The 21193-nt window shown below is 38.5% G+C and overlaps 1 protein-coding gene across 1 annotated transcript in view; it reads left to right on the top strand.

Moving 5' to 3' along the window:
- LOC124802828 (centrosomal protein of 104 kDa) overlaps nt 1-21193 on the top strand; it is a 455266-nt gene that overhangs the window by 166523 nt on the left and 267550 nt on the right. Inside the window, exon 4 of the mRNA XM_047263836.1 lies at nt 16109-16334. Coding sequence (XP_047119792.1) covers nt 16109-16334 — 226 coding nt within the window. The remainder of the gene's footprint in view (nt 1-16108; nt 16335-21193) is intronic.

Raw genomic sequence — 21193 nt, 5'->3', positions numbered from 1 at the left:
CACCGACTCTGTTACTGCACATCGCGCAGAGGTCCGTGCTACAGAAGGTAGTTATTCAGGCTTTTGACAGATGGTCACATTAATGTGGCTGGACAGTGCAGAACAAACAGTATGTACCATGGGCAGATGTGCTTGCAACTGAACTCTGGCTCGTTTACTACCTATCTTTCATGTGGCTCATCTTCAAAGGGGGTTGGTAGTAAACGGTTGCTTTTGCGCCCCTATTATTGAGTCAGATATTGGCTGGCTTTTGAACAGCGGTGAATTGAACTATACACGTTCAGATTGAAACTTATTTATTCAAAAGAAACACTTTAACGTTGTGGCCATGCATTTTTAAGTTCACAAATAATAATCGGTGCAATTCGTGCACTGTTTGTCTCACACCCACACACTTTCACTTTGTTCCTTCGCATACACTGGCGTCCATGCTTGCACTCGCGGCACTTTGCCGCTCCCAACTAGCCACCACAACGGCCAACGACAAAAGACCTCGTTTCCCCGCTCATATCCACAGTCCGGAGTCGGGTCACATGACACCACACTAGTCAAAATAATCCCTAAACATGGCCACAATTCGTTTACAGCATTTTATAGTATTTAAATACTTAAATCTAAATACATTATATAATTTTACACATTTATCACCACACTTTTATAATTCATTGCAATTAATAGAAAACCAAAACACTATGCAACGGAAAAACAATGCCCATCAAAACACAAAACAAGTATTTTCCGGCCTATTTTGCCCAGCATATTATTTCTGTTGCCTCACGTACCCCCACTTCATGGAGGCATTACCTTAGTAATGGCAACATGAAGTAGCACCAAATGGAGCGAACCCATATTACTTTATATATTAAACATTTCAATTATAACTATAATGGCACCAAAAAATGTAGAAAAGTGTTATAGTGGTGAGTTAATCAGTGTAAGTACTGTCATCAGAAAACATACAAACATTATTCAACAATGTATCCAACTCAAATATACAATTAGATAGGCTCCTATTGAGTCTGCTTGGGCGGGCAAAATGCAAAAAAACTTATATAAATGCCCATGTTAGTCTATATGTAGGTTGCACACTCGCTACACATTAACACTTTCACTTTTTACACAATTGTTTCTGTAAGTTGCACGAGGTTGTTGTAACCAGATCCTTGTGTTCAGGGTTTATGCATTGGAATGCAGGCTTTCCAAGCTTGTCAGCCAGCAGTACTGTGCTTCCTCTCGTTAGCCAAGCCATCCTATCAAAATTTAATCAAATCCTCGTAAATCTTGCCTAGACATGCAGACCCACATTTCCCAGGAGTCAGGCTATCCAAACCCTCCCTGGAACATCCTATGTTCACTGATCAGATCTTACAGAGGTTTGTACAAATGACAAACATGCACACAAATCAAACACAAACATGGCATAGTTAAATATATTCTATTTCACCTTCCAAATGTTTCCAGATCAGGAGCTCCGACACTTCTACCCCCTGCACCAAGAGAATTTATTCCCAGATGCAGATTCTTATATTTTTTAAGCATCCATACAGCTATATCACTGTACATAAATATGCTCAATTTTTTTCCATGAATTCCTATATAAATTTTCACATAATATTTGGCAATATCTTGAAACCCATTCTTTTATGCCATTTCCATGGCTAACTAGATTCAATCATAACTGGCAAACAAACTCACCAAGGTCATAAACTTTTACAAGCATCCACTTAGCCATTAGTGTTCTTTCCCTCACTTCCCTCATGAACATCTTATAATAAGCAAGTTAATTATTTCCCATATGCCTCTACAATTTGCATATTTAGTGATTGGCCTACAATACTGTCCCAGGAACAATCCTACCCCCACGCACCAGTATCAACTCCAGGTGCCACAGATACATTAGAAATTAATAAAATCTCAACTATTTTTTTAAACAAACTATTTGCAGATTTCCTCCCTCCTATACTCTCCACACATTTATACAGAAATAGAGAACATATATATAGAGTAGGTTTCAGTTCCCGTATGACTTTCAACAAGGCTCCTATCACACCCACACCAGTTGTGCAAATCCATTGGACAACAGATTCCCTTATTGCACATACACACAGTAATGAAATTTGTTGACCACCAACAGCGGCATCACAACATACACAGTACCACAAATAATACTCCAATTACAAATACATGTATACATAGCTCCCAATAATTTTTTTTAATAGCTGCATACAATAGTGACTAGACAATAGTATACATGAGAATCTCACTTCCTTACCCTTTATTCTTTCACCACATAATTTTTAATTCCATTATATTTTGCAGTCCAAATGGCTTTTTGGACACTGGATATACCAACCTATATGCATTAGGGTGTGGACAACCTGTTATCTCAAAGTGTCCATGGTATAATTCAAATAACTTTCTGATTTCGCCACCAGAACCTTATCTCCCTCCTTGAACTTTGTTGTCTTATACTTTTCTCCATGCCTCCTCTGTCTCTCATGCCCTTTCTTTAACATTTGCTGTCTGGCCATCTGCATCTCCTCTTGACTTGTCAAGCCTTGAGATGGAGGAAAATCTATGTGTTCTGCTATTAGATTGTCTGGCTTGATATCTTTCATGAGCTCATAGGGTGAGAATCCTGTCACACAACTGTTCACTGTGTTCATAAGATCCTCAAACACAGTTATATATTCTGCCCAAGTACTATGCTTTTTACTGCAATATGTCCTACATAGCCTACCCAGCTCCCTCATATACCTCTCAGCCGGGTTTCCTGCAGGGTGATACACTGAAATTCTTATATGTTTTATCCCAGATCTTTGCACAAACTTCCCCCACACATTAGATACAAATTGTGCTCCATTATCAGACAGAACATTCTCTGGTTTTATAACATTCACAAAGTAATCTTTGTCTAACTTGTTAATTATATTCTGGCTAGTGGCCTTTTTCAGTGGATACAGCCTTACAAACTTTGAGAATACATCAACAGCTAAAAGAACATACTTTACACCTCCTCGACCTGTTGGCAACCTCCCAAATATATCAATAGCCAGCAGTTCACCATTTCTTTTAGGAACAATATTCTGCATCTCTCCTTGTACTGCAATAGTATTATACTTCACTTCTCTTTACTCTCCTGGCCATGTTGTTAAAACTAACATAGTCCTGCAGTATTTCCAAACATTTCTGAGCCCCATAATGCCCATGGCTAAGGTGGATGTAATTGATTAATTTTTCCACATGCTCATCTGGAAAACATACCTTCCACTCCTCTTTGTCCAAATTTCTTCGTCTAAATAAAATACCCTTATAAATTCTATAATATTTAGCTATTTTTTCATGTTCTTTACTTCCAAAGTTTGTTTTGATAAACTTCAAGGTTTGGTCCCCATTCTGAAGTCTCCTCATGTCCTTACAGATGGATCTGATTTCCTTCTCTCCACCCACTCCTTTCATATACAATATCTGTAGTTCTTTCTCGTCTCCATTCCCTTCATGCTCTTTGCCAATGAAAGGTAACCTTGATAAGACATCAGCCACATTGTTGTCTGTGCCTTTAACATATTTTATCTCATAGTTAAACTGCTGCAAAAACATGGCCCACCTCATGAGCCTATTATTTAACAGCTTACATTCTTGCAAATAGCTCAGAGCCTTATGGTCTGTGTAAAGAATCACTTTCCTACCTTCCACACATATCCTGAACTTCTGAAATCCAAAAGCTATGGCTAAAAGTTCCTTCTCTGAGATACCGTACATTAATTCATGTTTGGACAGCATTCTGCTTGCCAAAGCGATTGCCCTGTGCTCGGTCTTCCCATCTACTACCCTCTCCTGAAATAGCACTGCCCCTATCCCATAATCTGAGCTGTCTGCCCCAACACAGAAAGGCAAAGACAAATCTGGATAGAACAAAATTTTGCTATTTTTTAAGCTAGTCTTGATGGCTTTAAATTCCCTGTCACACTCAGATGTCCAGCACCAGGTTACACTTTTCTTTAATAGTCTACATAAGTTAGGTGAATTCAGGCTATAATCACTTATATACTTCCTGTAGAAGGAACATAGTCCTATAAATGATTTCAATTGTTTCCTGTTCGTTGGCACCTTGCAGTCAACAATAGCCTTGATTTTCTCTTTATTGGGCAGAATGCCATCACGAGTTAACTGATGACCAAGAAATAGTAATGTTGCTTGAAAAAAATTCACACTTACTTAACTTAAGGGTCATCCCCCCTTGAGATATAGCCTTGAATACATCCTCTAACAGCTGACAGTGCTCTTACCAATTGCTACTCATAATCAAAATGTCATCTACATACACTGTCAATTTTCTCATTAGTTCATCACCCAACACATGACTTAAAGCCCATACAAATACTGCTACATATATTGATAAACCAAATGGCACAACTGTAAACATATAAGTCCTGCCCTCAAATAAGAAAGCAGTGTACTTTCTGCTCTCTTCAGCCAATTGCACCAGCCAGAACCCTGAAGTCAAATCAACACTTGACAGAATTTTAACATTATAAAATTTTTGCAACAGCTCATCCATGTTCTCTGGCTGATCATTTTCTTTGACTATTGTTTTATTTAGCTTTCTTGCATCCAATACTATTCTTATAGAACCAACCCTCTTTTTCACCACTACTATTGGATTACAATACTTACTCCTACCCATTTCCAGTATGCCCCACTTCAACATCATATGTATCCTTGCCCTTACCGCCTCTCTATTAGCTATTGCTATAGGATAAGGTTTGGCCCTTATTACTTCATGTGGCAATACCCTCAAAACATAACTGAAATCTACAACTTTTCCATGTCTGTCAGAGAACACATGCTTATGTTTACACAGTAAATCTGTAAGCTGTACCTTTTGTTTCTCATTTAAATGTCCCATTTCATTTACTTTGTCATATATCTGCTGTTCAGTGCACATTTCATCACCTACCTCATCTATCCTTTGTAAATGAGTAATTGTCTCACCTGCTTTTAATTCCCCTTTAAATTTTATGCTTCATCTATTTCCATCAAATTCTACCACTCTGTCCTTTATAAAAATGCTACAGTCATACTTGTACAAGACGTCCATACCCAAAATTACATTCAATGCCAAACCCTTCACTACAAAGCAACTAATATCAAAACAATACTCATTACTGTTAAATTCCAGTAATACTTCTCTGCTGATGGGCTTGCTACATGTCCCAGTTGCTGTCTTAATTTTGATTCCTGTAACTGGTAATTCTATTAATCCTAAACCTTTAATTTGCCGCCAGAAAGATTCAGAGACTGCAGATAAACTTGAACCAGAGTCTAATAATGCTATATCTGTATCTCCTCCCACATTGATATCAATTATTGGGTGTATCACCTCTATTTCTACTCTGTTCAGCCCTGATTCCTGTAATAAAGCTCTTTCTACTTCACTCCTGCTTTCCTCCTGCATAATGCAAATATCTTTAGGTCTTTCTCCAAAACATACGTCAGTATCCCCTTCAAACAGATCCTTAATAGCAAACTCAACATTCTCTTCTTTACTTAATTCTTCCAATTTTCTGGCAATTTTAAATTTTATTTTACCCCATTCTTCAGGCATCAAAGCTTTATGTAATTTTGCATAGGACACCCAATCACTCAAATCATAATCAGCCTCCTCCTTTCCTAACCATCCACAATTAACATCTTTCAGGCTTGCATCATCAGTTAAGAAAACATAGGTTTCAATTTTATCTTCTGGGCAACCTACAGCAACATTCTCCATATCATTACACATTTCCATATCCACAATGAAGTCATTATCACTACCACAGTTAACACCTGCACCCACAAGCACAGTAACCTTATCAGTAGGTAATTTACCAGCATTTTCCACATTGTCAAATACACCACTCATATTAGCCTTTACATCACACTGAATAACCCTCTCCTCACCTTTTCCACATTTCTCCATACTATTTCCAATAGACATCTCTACCCATTCATCACACTCATTATTACTGTGAACATTGCCCCTTAATTCCATATCCACTTCTGTTCTTTCAATGAATTTTGCTGCACACAAACTAATATTGTCCTCCTCTGCTTGTAATTTATCTTCCCTTTTAAACATGTCATCAATGTTAAACTCACACTGTTCATTGCTGATATTAGCCTTGTTCCCTTTTTTCCTCTTATACCTTTTATCTGTATTTCTATAATTGTTAAAACCTCCCCATAAATTTTCATTTCCTAAGACAGCATCCATATGACATATCCTAATTTCCCTATTTTCCTTGCTGACTTTATTACTCATCCCATCATGTCCTTGTCTGGCCCTGTTCACATAATTACCAGCCCCCCCACGGACCTTAAGTGAGGCATCAATTAGTTTTTTGATTGCCTACTCTGTCCATTTGCATCTGGCATTCCTATTCTCATACCTTCTCTATCACTCCTCAGCTGATCCAAATTGTCTCTTCTCCCCTCAAAATTTCTGTTATACCTTTGTGGCCTGCTTCTCCAATCTCTATCCTGATTATTCTGATTACTTTTATCTTCTCTCAACCTGTTATGATTATTACTGTATTCATAATTAATACTGTTTCCCCTTTCATGATACCTTCCACTCTCCCTATCTTCCATGTATTTAGGTTTGTAACACAATGCCCTGTCCATATTAGCCACAAAATTAAGAAATTCTTCCACTGAATCTGTTGCACTGTGAATCAAATACCACTCTAAATGCTCTGGTAATCTTCTTTTTAGTGTAGATATTTTTGTTAATACACCCAGTGGCCTATCCAGATGATTTAATTTAATCAGTTTTCTAACACAGAACTCTCTCATACTTTCCTTTCCACTCTTGTAACTGGGTCCATTCAAAAAATCGTTTTTCAATTGTTGGAATTATGTAATACATTTATATCGGATATGAGAAAGTTCCAGAACATCGTTCTAGAATAAGTTATATCGAGTATGTTCGAGAAGTATCGATTGTGGTGACAGCTATGTTTGTGTATATATGCGTGAGTGATGAGGCGCAATAGATAGTCTTCATGTGTCTTTTGTAAAGTGAACATATGTATATTTTAATAAAGTATTTTGTAAGTAAAAGTGTGAACGTGATTCAAAACATGGTAGCAGAGCGTGGCTATTGAAAAGAAAAGTAGAAGTTAAATATTATATTGTGGCCTTCGCGTGTTATTCAGAAAGTTCGACATGGCTGATATAACTATTCCTGTATTTGATGGCGAGGACTATGGGAACTGGAAGCAGCGGATAATCATGTACCTAAAAATGAAGAAATGCCATATAGTGACTACGAGGGCAAAAGTGAGCTCAGACAACGAAACGTGGGATGAAGAGGACTTGAAGGCTATCAACTATATTTATGGTGCAATCACAAATAAGCAACTAGAATTCGTGAGCGACTGAGAAACTGCTTTCGAGATCATGAAGAAATTTGATGAATTATATTCTAAAGAGTCTACAGCCCTTCAAATATTATGCAGAAACAAGTTGGACAAATTGAGGTTAAGTGATTACAGTGATACGGGGACATTTTTCAGTGCATTTGAAAAACTGTAAATGAGCTGAAATCTGCAGGTGCTAAAGTAACGGAAAAGGAGAAGTTAAATTATATGCTGCGAACGTTACCAGAGTCAATGAGCTATATTGGGGACTTAGTGGACGTCTTGAAGGAAGAGGACCAGACAGTTGAATATGTTAAAAGTAAGATTCAATTATTGAATGCAAAAACTAGAAATGAAGAGGTAAAATCAAATGCATTTCACACAGAAAGAAAATTGAATTCAAGAAATCAGGAGCAAGTATGTTATTGATGTGGTAAAGCAGGTCACTTCAAACGTGATTGTAACCAGGGAAGAACAAGTAACAGAGGCACATGGCATCGTGGAGTACATTTTCAAAGTAGCGACAGAGGTAATGGAAATATGCAGCGTGGAGGCTATAGCAATGTACAGCGTGGAAATTACGGCAACTTGCAGCGTGGAGGTTATGGCAGCAGGCAACGTGGTCGAGGAGAGCAGCATGGTTTTAGCAGCGGTCGGCATCACAGCAAGCAAGGCTACCATCAGAGTGATCATGGTATGAGTAGTTTTATAACAGAGGTTAATTCTATGATAGGTCAAAATAGAACAGTAGAGTCAAGTAACAACAATCAAATTCAAATCAATTGGTTATTAGACAGTGGCTGTACTGATCATGTTATTAATAATGAGGAATATTTTTCTAAGAGTATAACCTTAAAACAACCTATAAATGTAAAAATTGCTGATGGAAAAATTTTGCAAGCTACTAAAGTTGGTAATGTAATTAGTAATTTTCCTGTCTATGATCAAATGGTTCCAATTAATATGCAAGATGTTTTCTTTGTAAAAGACATAGACAAAAACTTGATCAGTTATGCCAAAATTACAGATAATCACAAAATTGTATCGGTAGGGAATAATGCTAAAATTTTTGATAAAGCTAATGGATTGATTGCGATTGCATGGAAAGAGAGTCCGTTGTATAAAATGAGTAGTACTATTAATAAAGGAGAAGTTAATGTTAATGTTAGGAGTAAAGACAATAATATGACAACAAAGGAAAAATGGCACCGCATTTTGGGACATGTTAATTTCAATTATCTAAATACTTTATGTAAACATCAATTGTTAGATGGGGTTCCTTCAGAACTAGAATCAGAATTTATGAAATGTAAAATCTGTATCGAAAACAAAATGCATAATGTTCCTTTTAAAAATATTAGAACCAAAGCAAAAGAAATCTTAGAAATTGTTCACACAGATCTAAATGGGCCTCATTCAACAACTGGAATGCATGGGGAAAGATATTTTCTTTCTTTCATTGATGATTACAGTAAGGCAGCTCGTGTTTACACCATAAAATCTAAAGATCAAGTATACAATTGTTTTGTAGAGTATATTAATGAAGTTGAGAATCTCACTGGGAAAACTGTTAAAAAGATAATATGTGACAATGAGAAGGAATATTCAAATGAAAATGTCTATGAATTTGTGAGACAAAAAGGATTTGTATTGAATGCTTGTCCACCTCATGTGCATGAGCTTAATGGTACTGCTGAAAGGTGTAACAGATGGACATGTCTCGGTGTCTGCTAGCCGAAGCGCGAGTAGACACGAGATTTTGGCCTGAAGTGGTTTGTGCAGCAGCGTACCTCAAAAACAGAACTTTAGCTAACACCATTGAAAAGAAAACTCCTTATGAGATATTATTGGGGAAAAGACCTAATGTTAATCATTTGAAGTTGTATGGGAGTAGAGTTTTTGTAAGAGTACCTGAGCAACTGAGGAAGTCGAAATGGGATAGGAAAGCCGATTTGGGGGTTTTAATGGGTTATTGTGAAGTAGGCTACAGAGTGCTAATAAATAATAAGATAGTTGTTGCTCGACATGTGGACATTGTTGAAAGCGGTGTTAAATGTATTGGGTTTAAAGATTATGATTCAGTAAGTGAATATTCTAGTGATTCTGAACACGAAAGTAGAGAAAATGAAACTGAACTAATAGAAAAACAGAAGGAAATTGAGAAAAATGAAAAGCTTTCTGATAATCATGAACCAGAGAAAGTACTTGAGTTGAGGAGATCATCTAGAGAAAGAAAACCAAAAATATTAAATGATTATGTTTACAGCAATTTTATTTATGTAAACTTTTGCAGTGCAAATAGTCCGGAAAGCTTTGAGGAGGCGATTAACAGCGCCGAATCAAATTATTGGGAAAAAGCGATGAATAAGGAAATTGATTGTTTGAACAAAAACAAAACATGGGAATTAGTAGATAAACCAGTTGATAAAGAAGCCATTGATGTAAAGTGGGTTTTCACAAGGAAATCAGAAAGTGTTTACAAAGCAAGATTAGTTGTCAGGGGGTTTCAACAAAAAGAAGTCGTTGATATTTATTCTCCAGTAACCAATATGCAAACATTAAAGATTTTGTTGTCATACTGTTGTCAAGAAGGTTTGGTTATAGAACAAATGGACGTAGAGACTGCGTTTCTAAATTGTAAAGTTTTATCTGAAGTTTATGTAAAGCAGCCAAGAGGATATGATGATGGTACGGATAGAGTCTGTAAATTGTATAAAGCATTGTATGGTTTGCGAGAAAGCTCACGAGCTTGGTACAATTGTCTTGACGAGTTTTTAAGAAGTTTAGGTTTTAAAAGGAGTAAATATGATTATTGTCTTTATGTATTGTGAGATGGAGATGTCTTGATTTATTTGATTATTTTTGTCGACGATTTGCTCAATTGCTGTGTGAGAAAAGAAAAAATTGTTAAGATTAAGAACTTATTGTCAAAACGATTTAATATGAAAGATTTAGGTGAGGTAAAAAGATATCTTGGCATCGATATTAATTATGATTGTGAAACAAGAGTTATGAGTTTGAGTCAAGAAAAATATATTGATTCGTTAGCTGCAAAATATAAAATTGAAGATTCGATCTTGTACAAAACTCCAATGGAAGTAAATTTAAAGTTAGAACCAGCGTATGAAGATTGTAATGACGTTAGATATAGAAACTTGATAGGTGCACTCTTGTACGTAAGTTCGGGTACTAGACCAGATATTAGCTATAGTGTGAATTACTTGAGCAGATTCCAAAGTTGTTACAGTAGTACTCATTTTAAATATGCTTTGAGAATTTTGAAATATTTATATTTAACTAAAGATTTGAAATTAAACTATTGTAGGAATGAAAGTGCTGAGATATTAGATTGTTTTGTGGATTCAGATTGGGCAGGTGATAGTGTGGATAGAAAGTCAACTTCTGCTTATGTAATTAGATTATTTGGTAATGTTGTATTTTGGAAGTTAAGAAAACAAGCGAGTGTTACAAAGGCTTCAACTTTCGCAGAATATGTAGCATTGTCTGAAGCTGTAAGCGAGGTGAAACTTGTACATGATATTTTAGACATTTTTAACGTTAAATTTGAAAAATTATATGAAGATAATTCAGGAGCATTAAATATAGCGAAGTTTGGTAATTTTACAAAGAATTCAAAATACATAGAAGTGCATTACCATTTTGTGAATGAGTATTATTTAGAGGGACTCATTGATATTGTTAAAGTAGATTCAAATGAAAATGTTGCAGATATATTCACAAAGTCGTTATGTAAAGAAAAATTCATTAAAATTAGGAATATGTTAAACATCGCGATATAAATGTAAGGAGGTGTGTTGGAATTATGTAATACATTTATATCGGATATGAGAAAGTTCCAGAACATCGTTCTAGAATAAGTTATATCGAGTATATTCGAGAAGTATCGATTGTTGCCTTACATGCTGTGATTGGTTACCACTGATATTATCGTCTTACACACTGCATAGAAGATTATAGGCACACCTCACACACGTGTTTGAGTCATACACAGTTGTGAATAAAATCTGAATTTGTCATGATATAATGTGTTACTATTATTAAGTTATTTAGTAGTTAAATAAACAAATAAATTTGCCCTTATTTAAAAGTTTTTCTTTGTATAAAGCTTTAAGAAACATATAAAAGACTGCCCGCTTTCTCAGATTTATCTAGATTGTTTTTTTTCTGTGGTAAGTGAAATGCTAGTATAGAAGCTGGTGGAATGCCTAACTGCGAGATTCTTCTTCTAATAGCTGCTGCGCTAGGAAAAGAATATTTCAGTGTGTACTTGGCAAGACGTAATGCTTTGTAAAATATACAGCTGAAAAAGGTAGAAAGCATGTAACTAGGAGAGGGGAGGTGCTGAGCATATGGAAGATTAAATTTTAAGAAGTTTTATTTGCCTCAGTGGGTTTTTAACATTAACCAAATGAACTATGAAAGGTGACCGTAAGTCATTTAACAGATGCCACAATGAAAATACGAGGGTTGTCCAGAAAGTAAGTTCCGACCGGTCGTGAAATGGAAACCACTGGGAAAATTCGGTAAAGCTTTGCAAAGATGTGTTGGGCAGTGTCTCTAGTATGCCCGGAGATCGTGTCGCGTCGCTCTTTTCATTTTTTTAGTGAACAGTGGGCACGTCAAGATGCGTAGGGAATAGCGTCTCCCGCCAAGTACGAAGGCCTGGTTAGAGATTTCGCCTGTGTCATGCAACCCACATAACACAACTGTCGAGCAGTTCCTTCTTTATGCCAGTTCTAGGCCGCACACTGCAGGGGCAATGAAGACGCTCCTGCAGCGTTTCCGATGAGAAGTGTTTGATTACCCACAGTACAGTCCGTAATTGGCTCCCCCTGAGTCTCATCACTGCTCGCAAGAACCGCTGGCTGTGAAGACACGGTTTTTCCACAGACAACGAGCTGCAGACCAGTGCAGTCAACTGGCCGCAAGCACAGGCGGCTGCTTTCTATGACGAGGATATTGGACAGTTGATACAACACTACGACAAAACTCGAAGTTGAAGCGGCGACTACGTAGAGAAGTAGGTGAAAGGTGTACCTAACTGTTGCAAATAAAACGTTTCAGGTTTTCACTGTGGTTTCCATTTCACGAGCGATCGGAACTTACTTTCTCGACAACCCTCGTAATTCAAGTGCTCAACACTTAAAGAAATTTTGAACGTTAGGCATACGTAATATTTTTTAAATAGGAGAACAACAGACAAATAACTGACACCATTAATAACAGTTGAAAAACCTGAAACAAATGCAGCTGGTCATTAAAGAGGCATTAACACAAGGTGACCAGCTTGAGCTTAGCCTGTTCCCTCTATTCAACTTAGATTAGGAATTCTATAACACTAAGAGCAAAATTTAAAACCACATAAACACAAAGTAATAACAGAAATAAACTGTGATTCACTCGAGAAGAAATATCATAAGACGCTTTCAAGTTAAATTATGGCTTAATAACAATGACAATAATTTGAAGCATGATAGTAATTTGAGGCATGAATAAAAGATCAGTTATTTCAGAAGTTAACTTCCTTAACATATGTGTCTTTAAAAAGAAGTGCATGATTTGAAAATTAAAGCACAGGAAATAAAATTTTCTTAAGCCAGCCAACAGTAAAATCTATGTTCTGTTTGCCTTTTACAGGTGGCTTAAAATAACTCAGGCGTGTACTATTAACACGGAATGCTGATCCACATGAAGTTCTAAGACAAATTTAATTCTTGATGATCAGAGCTAAGCAGCGTTAAACGGGAGAACACAAACTGTATTTAGCTGGATAACAACCAGCCTTTTAGTTACGTGTATGAAGAGGTGCTCGTCGTTTTCTTGGTAAGTCTCCCTTCGGCTGTAAGCAAATACTAGCAGCACAGCATCTACAACAAGGCAGCCGAAATGAGAAACATGCCAGTTCCCAAGACGCAAACCCACAACCATGGAAACAGGGATAGCATTAATTCCTTAGCTGCCGTGTGCACATCCTTTACTGTATACGGCAGTCCTTGGATGCAGGTAAATACCGGGACTACAGCATCCACAAACAAGGTAGCGAAAGGGAGAAGCGAGGTAACTCCGAAGGCACAAACCCGTGAACACGATGGCAGAACGATATGGCAGACATGGTAGGCACACTTTCCATCGCCTTTCGTGACACGAAAACCCGGACGTCCGTCCTCTGTTGAGCAACCACAGTTACTAAACAGAACGCCAGACGGACAATGATGTCAAGCAGGAGCTAGCGTGTGGTTAAGTGAGTCGGCGAGCGACTGCACTCCCTCTCACGACATGCCAAGGAAATAATTACTAGAATAAAATCAGAGAAGTTTAATCAGCGGTAGAAATCGATTGTAACGCACCCACGGCTAAACGATGTAAAGACGCAGTACATACAACATCGTCAGAGGCCCAACTGATGCACTATCCTTTCATAACCACTTTTTGCTGACAGTCGGGAAGAGAATCCTTCAACTACTCTTTGAAAATGTTTTAAATAACTCAGCATTACACCGAGGGAGACGATCCTGTAAGTCTGTATTCCTTTAGCGAAGTTCTTGTATGCCAGTACTTTCTAACAGTTGGCACAAATAAACATTCTCGTGTTTACAGCATTATTTATTTTCATAGTAATGTTTTCTGTATTAGTGGTTCATTCATTAGTTGTTGATATACTTAGCTGTAAAACACATAATTTTACGGTAATTCAGTTTTTGTGCTTGAATCTTTCTGTCATTGTTCATCTTATTTCTACTTCCAAAATCCACTGTGGCATTAGGGAGGTATGCAGTTGGAACAGCATCAGGTTTCAACTTGCATTTTAGCTTAAGATTCAACAGTTCACTTTTCAGATCTGTTTCATAATCCGAATCAGCAAAATGTTTTGAGCGCGCAAAAGTATTAGCAACTAAAAACAATTCGGTATGTTTACAGGCATTTATCCACTTTATTTCGTCTCTTTGTTCTTAGGAATTATATGAATATTGCTAACTTTTTGCTTTGTATGCAGCGGTTAGTGCCGCTCGCGACGGGACAGCAAACCATTAGTTTTCACTGGAAACAATTCAAAATACCCCCCCGAATCCCTTAATACACTGACAACTGTAGCTTAATTCAACACTTAACTGTCAGTCACTGATAAGAACTCATATTCACATAAGCAATCTTGTATTCACTCAGAAACACAATGACATCACAATAGATTAAAACAGTGTTGGGGGGTTTCTGAGCGGTGGTCGGATTGCCTGTGACCTCAGTGTCGCAGCCTGCTACTGATCACACTCACACTCACACACACATACACACACACACACACACACACACACACACACACACACACACACCGTGAACGTACCACGAGTGTTCACCAAACCACGACTCTGATGGGTATGTAAACAACGTACTGCAATGATTTTTACAGAGAAATAACAACTAAGGGAAGGAAGTACGGTTATGTCAAGTAGGAAAATGCGTCCACGACAATAGTATGAGGATAGTTTCTATCATGAAAAACACGATCTTTGGAAGAAAAACAATGTTATGAAAACATGTTGATTGAATTTAGAGATCCATTATTCGAGAAATGGTGCCCCAGTGCATTGGGTGAGCATAAATGCTTTTCTTGATTACAAATATTTTTTTCTAAGAAACTATGTTTGATGTAGCTATCTGGTTTATTGCAAATGGCAGCTTAACTCAAAGTTTTCTATGGATGCACCTCAACATTTCCGTGTGATTCTTTTTCACTGAGCCTACCTTTACGGCGACCGTTTACTTGGATATGTTGGAGCTTTACGTTGCATCTCAGTTATAGAGATTTCAGTCAATGGTAGTGTTTCAACAAGATGATGCATCACCATAATGAGAGTTATTAGTTTGACGGTTCTTGGATGAAACCTTTCCGGGCAGATGGATCGATAGATACAGTCCAGCATCATAACCACCACGTTCACCAGACGTAACCCGTCTCGAATGTTTTGAGGAGTTACATTAAGTATAAAATGTTGAGTTCACCAGTTCCTGATGTACAGATTCTTACATTATGAATACGAGATGCTGTAGAGGCAGTGACGGAGGAGGTGTTGGCCAAGACATCGTGAGAAATTGAATATCGTCTAGTTGTTCTATGGGCAACAAAAAGAGCACACATGGAAGTGTATCAACGAAAGCTTTATGAGCTAAGCTACCATTTGCAGACAAACCGCATAGCTGTATCTAGCATAGCGCTAAGAAAAAAAATTGTAACAAGGGGAAGACTTTATGTTCGTCCTGTATATCTGGTTTAGGGGTCTCGAGAGTAAAATAAGAGAGATCAGGGTGGATTCCGAGGCGTGCAGACTTTTTTTGTCGCTCGAAACACGAATAAAATAGGACGTAAAACCACTAATATTGGCATGAAATACCTTCCACCACACACTATAGGTACTTGCGGAGCATTTATGTAGATGCTGGCACACTGCATTATAATGTAGATCACAGTAGACTAATTTTTTGTCAAACAGAAGTTAAGCTTCTGATGTAGTTCCGCTTCACTAATGTAAATTTACAATTTATCGACAGTAGAAATGTTTTTATGTTTCAATGATTAGTATTTTGCACGATAACATCGTTCTTAACGAAACTTTCAGAACCATGAAAGTTGTGTTTGCTTCCGACTACTATGGGGAAAGCTGGTGTACTTACGGTGCTGTTTCCTGCAGGTGAGCCTCATCGCGGTGAACGTGCTGGGCCAGCTGTGCGAGCCGGACGGCTGCGGCCGCGAGAACAACAACAACGGCCTGCCCAACAACCACAACGCGCTGCTGCTGGTCAGCAACCCGCAGTATACCTCACCCTACGACGACCTCGCCTTCGAGATGTACGTCGACCCCGAGGTGGCCAGCATCATCCGCACCATGGAGGCCAAAAAGCAGCAAGCCGTCATAAGTACGTCTCCTCTCCGTACGTAATAGTCCACTGGAATGTGAACGTCACAACATACCTATGGAAAAATTTTAACTTCATGACTTTCATGGCACCGTTAGTAGTTGATTCACTTCAAATTTAACCATTTGGAAGCAGTCATGTTAGACGGCACAGGCAATTTTCATGCGCAATAATCACTGCTGTTGTTCCACAGGGTTTGACATTGGGTCGATTCCTGTACTCATTGTACATAGATGACTTCCCCTGTCTTATGCTGATTAAGTAAAAACCGTTCGTTTTGTTGACGCTGCATTGTAACGAAGTACAGTAGAAAGTAAATATGTGAAATTTTCACAAAAATTATTGACTGGCATTCTGTAGATCGTCTGTCACTTTACTTAAGGGGGAAAGAAGTTTATTATGTTCTGTACAAGGTAGCATATGACATCATCAATAGCAACAGAGCTTAGAGAAAAGGAAATAAATAAGGCTCATTGGTTGTGTAGGATTTGCTGTAGAGATAGGAAGATAGTGGAACAGGAGGAAAAGATTGCTGCCCTTCAGGCAGAACTAGATAAAGTGAACAAGATATGGAAAGGTTAAGGGGACAGAAGGGAAAGAGAGGTGAGAAGTGGCCACAGGTTATAGAAGAAACAGGAATAGGACATTCTCAGACAGTGTGGCTGTGAATGTGGAAAACATGTTTGATCTGCTATCACAGTTGGAAATTGATGAGCCACAAGTAGATGTAGGAGTAGACAGGACACAACAAATTTACAAAAAGTATTTGAAAACCAAGAAGTCAGAAAAAGTTGTGAAGGAAAAGAAAGTTTTGTTGTTAGATAGTTCAAATGGTAGAGATGTTGGCCAACTGTTGCAGGATGAACTAGGGTCAGGTTACCAAGTCACAAGTTTTTTTAAGTCAAGTGCAAGTCTGGGTCAGGTGATAGAGGATGGAGGTTCACTTTGCAAGGACTTCACAAACGAAGACACCATGGCAATAGTGGGTGGGGTGGGCAACAGTATAGATAGGGACCATAATTATCCAATTGAGAGTCAGCTGGTAAAGATAGCTTCAGCAACGAGACATACTGGTGTTGGGCTTGTGTCTGTTCTGAGGCGTCATGACTGGCCCCATTTAAAATCTTGCGTTAGAAGAGTTAATTTAGAGGTGGAATGGCTGCTTGGATCAGGTATGGGGTCTCATATCAGTGTGGTTCCTGTTGACTCTATCAGCAGCTGGGACTACACTAGGCATGGCCTTCACCTCAACAGGAAGGGGAAGGGAAAATTGTCTGGGCTAATAGCAAATACCTTAAGGGTGGGGGACACTGTCACAAGTGGTAAAGTACCAGTGGTTACAAGTGACAGATTAGTTTTTTTAGGGTGGGGAGAGCAGAAACAAAAGATGTTTAGAGACAGGCTGAAAATGACATTCACATTGATAAAACAGGCAGCCAGAAAGCAAATTTTAATGTATACAATCCATGCAGACAGCCTCTGATTGAAACTAGAGATAATCAAAAATTGTCAGGAAAATTAGGTTCATCCTGTTGTGATTCGGCCAGCGCACAAAATCAGTTACCCTTATTGCATCAGAATATCTGAGGACTAAGGGGAGTTGCTTATTTGTGTTGGAGAATTAGAGTTGAACAAACCAATGATATAATCTGCCTTTCTGAACATCATGTGACCACTGGTATAGATATGTCAAACGTAACGAGATTCAAGTTAGTTTCTTACTTCTGCAGAGAAAATATGGAGAAAGCAGGATTTGCTTCAGTTGTCAGAAACTGTTTTGATTTCAAAAATGTTGATATTAATAAATTTTGCTCAGAGCAGCACTTAGAAGCTTGAAGAACAGAAGTAGTATTTTATAATAAATCCTTTATAATGGTAGGTATATACAGATCACTTTCAGGAAATTTTAACCACTTCATAAAAAATCTGGAAGCTCTGCTGTCCCATCTCATGGTAAAAAAATATAAAAAAACAAGGAAGTAGTGGCTGCTGGCGATTTTAATGTGGATTTATTGAAAAGCTCTGTCAGTGAACAATTACTGCAGTCAGTAACACTATCATTCAATTTAGTTCTTCCTGTGAACTTTGCAACTAGGACATGTAAATGCTCTGAGACTGCTATTGATATTATCTTTGTAGACAAATCTAGGGAAAAAAATCATATCACAAAACTAATAATAAATGGGCGAAAACAATTCTGTACAAACAACTAATCACGCACCGCAGTGTGGCGTAAACCCGAGAAAAGGAGCACTGTATGTAGCCACAACAATGTTTGCCCTCCTTCCTCGTGAGTTAATTACGGTGGTAGACAACGAGTACCATTCAAGGAAAGCTAGAATAATTTTTGCTTGACGATGCCTTCTACTCTATTAACGAATTTCAGAATGGACTAAGATTAATATAATTGAAAATGAATTAAATAGTCTGAGACAAGTGATATCTCTAAATCAACTGGTTTGTTCCACACGTTATAGATACATCACGAAAGTGACTCATATAGGACACAGCTAACTAAGCAAAATGAAATGAAACTCATATTCCTCCTCTTATGGCCTTTAAGATAGTAATATGTGCTAATGGCCACATACAGTATGAATTACAATTTTCAGTACCAAAGTTTTGACTCATGAGGCAAAACAGTGTGACGTTCCACTTTCAAGGAACGACCGTCAGTAACGTCATTTGTTTTTTCATGGTGCTATTTTTAAATTTACTTATGGGATGATTCAGCTGTTACATTTCCGTTAACCAGACCACCCATTCAGGAGAAGTGGGATACAAATTCCACCCTAGTCATCCGTTTAAGGTTTGAGTGGTTTCCCTCAGTTACCTCAGCGAATACCAGTATGGTTCATTTCCCATTTGGAACGGGCGTGCCGAACCCCTACATCATCTTCTCACAGTTGAAAGCACGTTAAACTCTAACACATGTAACACTTATTTATTTCTTTTTGAAGTCAAGCACTGCCAGTACCTAACGATTTTCTACTATTTTTGAAAGGGTGAAATAAATTTAGTATTATCATCGGTGCGCCAAGGATTTTTTTTTTGTTTTTTTTTTGAGAAATGCAGTGGGTCGTGTTTCACTGAAAGGCGCGAAACAAATCTCAAGAATGTCTAAAGTCAGATTCCATTCAACACTAACCTGCTCTGATGTACTGGACAGAGTCCTAGCGGAGGATGACTCAGTCAAAAATTGTCACATGTCTATCTCTATCGAGTGGACGACTGCACGAAGTGATCGTATAGTGCAGTGTTGTAAAAAATGTCCTGTTGACGCCGGGCCCGCAATTCGTGGTCGTGCGGTAGCGTTCTCGCTTCCCACGCCCGGGTTCCCGGGTTCGATTCCCGGCGGGGTTAGGGATTTTCTCTGCCTCGTGATGGCTGGGTGTTGTGTGATGTCCTTAGGTTAGTTAGGTTTACGTAGTTCTAAGGTCTAGGGGACTGATGACCATAGATGTTAAGTCCCATAGTGCTCAGAGCCATTTGAACCATTTGTTGACGCCGAGACCACTAGAGACAGACCACAAGGGCATGATGGGAAAGTTGGGGAGACGAAATTGGCGTTGCTCTTTTCAAAGGAGTCATCCTTGCATTTACATTAAGCGACTTAGGGGAATCACGGAAAACCTAAAGCTGGGTGACTGGCCAGAGGTTTGAACCACCGTCCTCCCGAATACGTCTAACTACTGAGCCACTTCGGACGGTGGGAGTGATGGAGGGACGTAATTAAAGCTAGCATCAAGAGACTAGAATCAAGAAGGGATGATGTCACCAGAATCGGAAAATACTTGCTAATTGATATTCCCAGGCATCGTGTACAGAACAAATACTTTTATTTAAGGCATTGTACATACAGTTAATCACAATGCTGCAATTATTTCGGACAGCTATAAGCAGAAATACAGAGTCCACTTGAAACGCCAAGTCTGAATAATAGTCAATCAATCACTATTCAACCACGTCCACTAGACAGTTAAACACTTGACCTAAGATCAACTAGAAAGTTCCTCGCTGAGGGATAAGCCCAATTTGTAATTTGTTGTCCATTAACGGTACAGTCCAATGAGAGAGTGGTCACTGGTGAGAGCGATATCTACACCCTTGTAACCGTGTTGATGCTCGCTGGAGTTCAGTATCCTAGATTGCGCTGCGTTAGTAACTGGCTGGCTTGGTGATGGCGGCTTCTTAAATACATGCTGAGCGGAAAGGTACTCGTTCTGTCCTTCTGCGGGCACATGGCCAGCATAGAGGAAACAGGACGTGACTGCAGCGCCACTGGTGGCGATGCAGGCGCCGTGGTTGGCGATGCTGGCGCGGCCATTTTTGCTCGCAGCCTTCCACAGGCACGCCTTTTTTGGGTTTCGCTCATAACTCTTCTGACTGGTTTGATACGAGATCTCGCAAATTTATTTCCTGTGCCAACCTCTTTATCTCAGTGTAGATCTCGCGTCCTACGCCTTCAATTATTTGCTGGATTTATTCAATGTCTGTATTTCTCTACAGTTTTTACCCTCCACAACCCCCTCTAATACCATGCAAGTTATTCCCTGACTTCTTAACAGATGTCGGTCTATCCTGTTCCTTCTTCTTGTCAATATTTTCCATGTATTCCTTTCCTCACAGATTCTGCGTACAAACCTCTTATTCCTTATGTTACAGTCGACCGAGTTTTCAATATTCGTCTGGAGCACCACATCTCAAATCCTAAGATTCTCTCTTGGTTTTGTCACGTCCATGTCTCACTACCATGCAATTCTGAGCTCCAAAAGTACTTTCTCAGAAGTATGTTCCTCGAATTAAGACCTATGTTTGATACTAGTAGTCTTCTCTTGGCCCACCGACAAATGTGTTAT

This window comes from Schistocerca piceifrons, chromosome 6, assembly GCF_021461385.2.
Source record: "Schistocerca piceifrons isolate TAMUIC-IGC-003096 chromosome 6, iqSchPice1.1, whole genome shotgun sequence".
Classification (NCBI taxonomy): Eukaryota; Metazoa; Arthropoda; class Insecta; order Orthoptera; family Acrididae; genus Schistocerca; species Schistocerca piceifrons.
This window is presented reverse-complemented; position numbering and strand designations above follow the sequence as displayed.